The sequence below is a fragment of the Silene latifolia genome, chromosome 1, assembly GCF_048544455.1.
Source record: "Silene latifolia isolate original U9 population chromosome 1, ASM4854445v1, whole genome shotgun sequence".
NCBI lineage: Eukaryota > Viridiplantae > Streptophyta > Magnoliopsida > Caryophyllales > Caryophyllaceae > Silene > Silene latifolia.
In genome coordinates, this window is record NC_133526.1 from 200,272,616 (window position 1) to 200,281,021 (window position 8,406).

The 8,406-nt window shown below is 42.0% G+C and overlaps 1 protein-coding gene across 1 annotated transcript; it reads right to left on the reverse strand.

Moving 5' to 3' along the window:
* Window positions 1-370: 370 nt before the first annotated feature.
* LOC141590899 (uncharacterized) lies at window positions 371-1,147 on the reverse strand. The gene has a single exon (XM_074411416.1). The coding sequence runs from the start codon at window positions 1,145-1,147 to the stop codon at window positions 371-373; it is 777 nt and encodes a 258-aa protein (XP_074267517.1).
* Between the last annotated feature and the right edge of the window lie 7,259 nt (window positions 1,148-8,406).

An 8,406-nucleotide genomic window follows, 5' to 3' on the forward strand; every position in this document is an offset into this window, starting at 1 on the left:
GCGTGACGGTAAACTTGTAATACTTGCGATTTTTTAAAAAAAATTTAATTTTTTTTTTTTTTTTGAGGAAAACCCCCCGTGGGGTATTAATTCATTAACGAGAAATCGAAAGCTGCTGCAGAATCCGCAACATGAGGTAACACATCCGACCATACAGTTTTGCCGACTACCCTAGGAAAAATATGAGCTAAAGCATGAGCTACGGAATTGTTAATACGACTCGTATGTGACCAAACTACCGAACTGAAAGAATTACAAATAGATAAAATATCGTCTATTAAAAGTAAAACGAGCACCGCCCTTGGCGTTTCTCTGCGAGCGCATCAATCACTTGAAGGCAGTCGCTCTCCAATACCACCCGTTGATGTCCTCACGCTCGTGCTTCTTGTAGCCCATCAAACACCGCAGCTGCCTCCGCGAACCGAGGTTCCCACTCCACCTCACGCACCACCGTTAGCCCCCACAACACCATACCTCGTTCATCTTGACACACTACTCCTGTGCTAACCCCTTCCTCCTCCTTAATCCCTGCATCCACGTTAATTTTAACGTATCCTTCTAAAGCCGGTTTCCAGCCTTCATTCTCCGCTCCACTCGTGTCCTTCACCTTACTCCTTCCACGTTCCCTTCCATGCCCCCCACTCCCACTCTCCTCGTGTAAGATATCCCTAACCCGCTGAACAACTCTATCCGGCTCCACCTGCATTCCCTCAAACACCACCTTATTACTATGTTCCCAAATGGCCCAACACCCAACCATAAAAGATCCGTACTCACTCGCCTCAAGCTCCCCCCATCTACTCTCCACCCAGTCACGCATATTACCACCCGGCCCCATCCCATCGACAGTACCATCCCCCTCCCGCCCGAGAGCATTCCACACCCACCTTGCCACGCTGCAGTCTTGAAACAAATGTAAAGAAGACTCGGAAAAATATTGACAAAAATAACAAGAAGAAGACTCACCTCTAGTTCGATTTGCAATGTTATCCAAGGTCGCCAATGCTCCACTACACAGTTGCCAGAAAAATAGCTTAACGCGAGGCCATACTCGAACCTTCCACAAACGATTCCACAGCCACTTTTCCTTCTCCCAATTTGACGGGGGAGCTCCCTGAGTCACTAGCATCCCCGACCAAACACGCATAAGTTGTCTTCACCGAGTACTCCCCATCTTTCTCGAGACTCTAAAACCACACATCTCTCGGCATGTTAGGGCTAACCCGAATGTTGAGAATGCGTTGTACTTCAAACGGCAAAAAAAAAAACGATTCAGGGCCTCCACATCCCACTCCCTACCATTCGGTTGCAACAGGTCAGCCACGCACATCAGCTCATTCCCCAGCCCACACGGTGAAATAACCATCCCCCTCTGACACCCCTCGACCCACGCCTGTCCCCACACTCTCGTATCCCGACCATCTCCTATCCTCCGTCGCAATCCACGCTCCAAAACCCCCTGGGCACCTACTATACTGCGCCAGGTGTAGCTCGGCCTCTACCAATTGATCCAACTTTTTTTTTTGTCCAGGTGTAGCTTTCTATTAACGTAATTAATCTAAGTAGAGAAGAAAAACAACTAAAATAAAGTAGAAGTGTGAGAGTTGATATCTCATGATCGGTCTAATCCCAAAGAGTCTCTTATTATTGAAAGATTGATTAGAGAAGTCTAATGATGTTGAACCTTGTCTTATCTTATCTTGGAGAGTATGGTACTTAACGAGCTAAGGTTCTCTCCATTTATCTAAAAGAAATGGATGGTCCATTTCTTTTTAACGGACCGAATCGTATTATAGTTTCATCCAAAGGCTCCAATTTTATGCATCTTAGAGAGAAAATGGATGTATAATAAAACCTATTATTATATGAATCTTAGAGAGAAAATGGAGAGAAAGGAAATGGAGAGGATCTTAATGCGTACTCAACTGACTGACTACTGTGGTGGTGGTGGGAGACTGAAGGAACTATTAATGCATTTTGTTGTACTAAAATAAAACAGTAGGTCTCCCTTGTGACGGGTCGGATCTTGCGACGGGTATTTTGTGAGTGGAGATGGGTAGAGGGGACAAGGTGGGCATCCACCTCATGTGCTCCTCCTCTCACCCTTATGGGTTTTTTGTGAGACAATATGGTACCCGTCACAAGTTTGTGACGGATACCCTCCGTCATAAGGGAGAATTTGTGAAAATAAAATGCATCAAATCCTTTTTTAATATTTCTAGTTGACTCTTATTTTAGGTGTATTACTCCAACATGACATTTGACATGAAGATTCCCAACATGACTTAAACTGCATATACTTGATAACTTGATCACTTTGACTAAATATTTTTCAACGCCATTTTACCGACTTTTTCTGTTGTTCGCTCATATTGCCACTTTTATATGCTCGCAATTGACGGCCAATTTACATAATGCCATATTTGAGACACTAAAAATTAAAATTAAATTAAATTTAATCAACGAAATTTTTTCAATTGAAATCATAAACTTGAAATCAATTCTGCGTTTTCAAAAAAGCATTTACTTGAGCTCATGTGTGAACGCTTCAAGTGGAATTCATGTCAACAACAAATTGCGTTTTACTACGAGTTTAAATTTAGTTACGGTGTAATTAATTTGGATAGAATTACTTTAGATTTAGATCATGTATCACTTTTGACATGTCTAGTCTAAGCCAATAACTCTGGTGTGTGTCAAAGGTATACTGCTCTTCCATTAGGCAAAATGCAAAAGATGGTCAAAACAACAAAAACAGTGGTTGATGCGTTGACATGCAAACTTTACCACACCGACCTATAATGTCACTTTACGGCAATCCGTTAACCACTATCACATAGGAACATTGTTGTCTACATATTCATAACCCAAAAAATAGTCACTTTAGAAATACTCCTAAAGTCCTAATACTTGAGTTTCCATGTAACGATTCTCTTACAAAATCCGTGTAGAATGTATAGCGATTTGAATTTGAATGATGCTAACAACATTGCCTAGAGTGCCTACAGGCCGGAGTATTAGGTGGTGGGACACAGACAGCCACATCCTTTGATTGCCAAAAGAAATGCACAAAATCTCATTGAAGACGGCACGTATCCGTCACTTTGGAGTGACGGATACCATTTCCTCTCACAAATGACCCAAATAGAGGAGAGAGGGAAGCACATGGGGGTGCCCCCACCTTGTCCCCCCTATCCGTTTTCTGAGTAGCATTACCCGTCACTTGCTCCGACCCGTCTTCAGCAAGACTAACTGGAAGAAATGAAAGAGATTTATCCTCTAGGTGGTCTAATAGGCTAATAGTAGTCCCACAACACACCTTCAAGTTGCGCATTTATGCCTACTAAGGTTATTACTTGACTATGCTGTTATACAGGCATATTATATTTTGGTTCAGGTTCAAATTCTAAATCATTTCTACTCTCCCTCTATTGTTATAATTAACGATGTAATTAGCAAATTATCCTTTATGGTTATTTTAGATTCTAGTTACAGAAGACGATCCATATAATAGTCGCTACTTATTAGTCACATAGGGCAAATAGAGGAAAGACACACATGACTCATGAGGTCATAATAAGGCCTCTTCAACAAAGGAAGTAACACGGAGATACACGGACAAAATCAAAACAAAACAAAAACATAAGGGAGAACTACTTGTTGGAAATAGGGACTTTTGAGGCCTTTTTAATTTTTTCAATTGTCCCACATTGGTGACGAAAAGAGAGATTTATGTGTTTATATATCTCTTCTTACCTTACACTATCACTAGTAGGTCAAGGAAGGCTTTTGTGGAAGCCTTGCGAGGTGCTTAATTCAACCCGCACACGCGTGCCGGGCTCGCCCCGGATCCATACCCGGATTCGGGATTTGGGATTTGGCAATCGCCTACGGCGGGCTATGCCTATCTTTTTGGGCCAATCCAGAGTGTGTGTTTTTGCTGCTTCTGTTTTGTTGTCAAAACATACAGTCAATCCGAGTATAGGGGCACGTTTTTTGCTTCTGAGCAAAGGGCTCATGTTCTTCAGGCCTTGACTGTTGCAGTATAGGGGCACGTTTTTTGCTTCTGAACTGCTCTAGTTCTGCCTATAAATAAGACACTGCCTTCAGCTCATTTCATATATTCATTCACACTCTTCTCTTCTGTTCTCTAAATTTTCTGGGTAATTGCTTAAAATCGTTCCAAGTCTCTCTGTCACGAGTGGGCGTGACAGTGAGGAGGCTGTAGTGTGATCCTTGGGGAACTACCGGCACTAGCTGATCGCCACCACGGCCGTACCGGACAAATAGTTTTCAAGGCAGTGGCTTCCTACCACGGCACTACTACTTACGGTTCTATCTTTCTGCTCTATTTCGTTTATTTTCGATTCTAGTTCTTCTCTGTTACCGCAATTAAACCAACAATTTGAAAACTATGTTTAGTTGCTGTAACCATGTCTGTGATTTCGAAAATTGTTCCTGAATTGGCGAAACTAGAGTCGTTGGATGGTCACAACTATAAGCGTTGGTCCCAGAAATTATTGATGTTTTTTTAGCAGTTAGAAATTGATTATGTTTTATTTAATGACCCGCCTAAACCTATCACCCCTACTGATGTTGAGACTACCCTCCTGCTGCTAAAGATGTTAAGTCCAATGAAGAGGATATTGCACTAGCTGATCGCCACCACGGCCGTACCGGACAAATAGTTTTCAAGGCAGTGGCTTCCTACCACGGCACTACTACTTACGGTTCTATCTTTCTGCTCTATTTCGTTTATTTTCGATTCTAGTTCTTCTCTGTTACCGCAATTAAACCAACAATTTGAAAACTATTTTTAGTTGCTGTAACCATGTCTGTGATTTCGAAAATTGTTCCTGAATTGGCGAAACTAGAGTCGTTGGATGGTCACAACTATAAGCGTTGGTCCCAGAAATTATTGATGTTTTTTTAGCAGTTAGAAATTGATTATGTTTTATTTAATGACCCGCCTAAACCTATCACCCCTACTGATGTTGAGACTACCCTCCTGCTGCTAAAGGTGTTAAGTCCAATGAAGAGGATATTGCAAAATTTGTGAAGGACAACAAAACTGCTAGGTGGCACATTTAGAATAATATGACAAACACCTTGTTCGACTTATTTGCTGTGAATAAGTCGGCTAAGTTTATTTGGGAGGCTTTAGAAACTAAGTATGGGGCTGATGACGCAGGGAAAAAGAAATATGTTGTGGGAAAATGGTTGGGATTTCAAATGGCTGACGGGAAACCTATCATGGATCAAGTCCATGTCTATGAAAACTTATGTGCTGATGTTGTGAATGAAGGCATGAAACTTGATGATATCTTTGTAGCTAATGTTCTGCTAGAGAAATTCCCTCCCTCCTGGTCTGATTACCGAAACCAACTTAAGCACAAAAAGAAAGACTTGTCCCTTAAGGAACTTATAGGACATATGAGGACCGAGGAGGCTAATTGTAATACTACGGATTTTCTTTGGTGACTACTCGACCGAGTAGAGCCTACTCGGCCGAGTAGTGCTGTTGTTGTGAGTTGTTTTGGTTCTGCCGATGAATACTCGGCCGCGTATAGTGAATACTCGACCGAGTAGCGGATACTCGGCCGAGTATAACTTTACTCGACCGAGTATTCGGTCTGACGAGTATTATTTTGACGGTTTGATTAGGGAGTGTTTAAGATTATTTTATATCCCGCGTCAGTTTTCAAAACATCATTTCAACTTCATCATTTCTACGTTAACCCTAATCTCTCCCTAATCACTCCCTAATCATCCCATAGTCTTGTTGTTTGTGAAATCTTCGGAGTCCTTGCGTATAGTTCCTCATCCTACTGTTGGTAAGTTCTATTTCTATGTTATTCGTATTCGTTGGGGTTACTGTACATTTACGGAATTGGGAATATGGGGGTTGTGCAATGTGTAATTGTGTGATATGATTATGGTATAGGAGAAGACTTCGTAGAGGAGCCTTTCTGAGTGTTCAAGTTCATTCCACTGTTGATTTCTAAGGTAGGGTTTCCCTACTCAGTTTACTGTTCTTTGTAAGACATGTTTGATGTGATTATTGTTATCTGTTGATCATCGGAGTATGGAGGTTGTTGTGACGATGTTGGTGTGAGGGGATTGAGATGGCTGTGATGTCATGTGATTGTGATTGTGGTGGAGTCACTTGCGGGAGTGGCTTCACACCCTAGTTCGCCCTCCGTGGAACCCGCCACGGGAGGGGATGTGCACATTAAGGGACAGGGATTGTTGTCGCTCGTTGAGGAGCTGGACTAGGTGGGATCGGCTGCGGTCACCCACTGGCGGCGAGGATTACCTGTTGCGATAGGTAATCTGGCAGGGCTACACACTTCGGTGTGTAGTCGGTTACTGTGTGAGATTGGATGATTGGGAATTGGTGATGATCAGTTGATTTCTACGTTTGTTTGTCTTAATATTTGAGTAATACTGACCCCGTTGTTGTTTGTGGAATCTGCGGTGATCCATTCGGGGATGGTGAGCAGGCTTGACAGGTATTGCTAGTGTGAGCTTGGGGACTGTCTTGAGAGTATTGCCATCACCAGTCATAGCATCACCGTCTGAGTCTTAGTTGGATTTCTTTTATTGTTAGACTTTGGAGTTATATTTTGTTAAACCAGTATTTGGATTTGGATATTGTAAACTTTATACTTTACAAGATTACTTTAATAAATGTGCTCGTTGCCGAGACGCTTTTGATATGTACTAACCTCGGGCAACCGAGATGGTAACACACTTTCATGGTAGGGTAGTCCTGGTAAGGCACCTTGGTATGAGGGGGTGTTACACTAATCGCCTTAAAGACCTTCCTGCTAGTCAATCTGTAACTGTTCCTGTTGTTGCTGCTGTTAAAGCTAATCTGGTTGAGTCTGGTGGTCCGTCTTATGCTGAAAAATATAAGGGTAAGGGTAAGGCCAAGGTTGGTCAGGGTAAGAACCAGGGTCCTGCAAAGAAGAATGGTCCAGCGAAGCATACCAAACTGGTTCCTAAGATTCTGAAAGCTGCTAAGGGTCCTATTGTCTGCTATGTTTGTGGAAAACCTGGGCACAAAGCCTACCAATGTTCTCGAGAAGAAATCTTGAGGCCAATGTTCTTGTGATGATGATTTTATTGCGGTTGTGGTTGTGGAAGCTAATCGGTGGGTAATGTTCTTTGAATGGGTCTTGATATCGGAGCTTCGAGACACCTCTGTCTTTGATAGGGGTTTATTCGGCGAGTTCGAGGAAGTTTCTTGATGGGGAATGCGTCTACATGGGTAACTCTTCATCCGCAAAGATCACAGCAAAGGCAAGATCTTTCTCAAACTCACCTCGGGAAAACACTTGCTCTCAGTAATATTTTATTTGTACCCTCATTGCGTCGAAACCTTGTGTCCGGTGCCTTGTTAAACAAAGCTGGTTTGAAACTTGTTTTTGAGGCCGACAAGGTGGTAATGTCGCGTAATGGGGAATTTGTGGGCAAGAGTTATCTTTTCGGGGGTCTTTGTATTGAACACCGATTTCGCTATTAATAATATTGCATCTTCTTCTCGCTTATATCCGAGTCTATTGATGTTTGGCATGGTAGGTTTGGTCATGTGAATGTGGATTACATTAAAAAACTTAGAACTATGAGTTTAATTCCAAGTTTGACGAGTCAAGAATTCTCTAAATGTGCTAGCTGTGTTGAGGCTAAGTTTACAAAGAAGCCTAGTAAACCTGTGACTACTAGGAACACGAGTCTTCTTGAGTTAATTCACACCGACCTAGCTAACTTCAAAAATGTTGCAAGTAGAGGTGGCAAGAATTATTATGTTACGTTTATAGATGACTGTTCTAGATACACCCGTGTCTATTTGCTTAAGACTAAAGATGAAGCAGAACAATCTTTTATAAACTTTAAGAATGAAGTTGAGAACCAACTTGACAGGAAAATTAAAAGGGTAAGGTCTGATAGAGGTGGTGAGTATAAATCCAGTTATCTAGCCGACTTTTGTGCTGCAAACGGTTTAATACATGAGACTAGTCTACCTTACTTACCCCAATCCAATGGTGTAGCTGAACGTAAAAATAGAACCTTAAAAGAAATGATAAATGCTATGCTTTTAAGTTCTGGCCTATCTGACGATATGTGGGGGGAAGCAATTCTTTCAGCTTGTCACATTCTTAACCGTGTACCTCATAAGAAAATTGACAAGACACCCTACGAGATTTGGAAGGGCTATCCTCCTAACCTGAGCTTCCTTAGGGTATGGGAGTGTTTAGCTAAAGTGGGTTTACCTGATTTTAGGAGACCTACCGTTGGACCTAAGACCTATGATTGTGTGTTTATAGGTTATGCTCAAAATAGCTCTGCTTATAGATTTATGTCTTTGAGTGACCGTTCTATATCTGAGGCTAGAGATGCCGA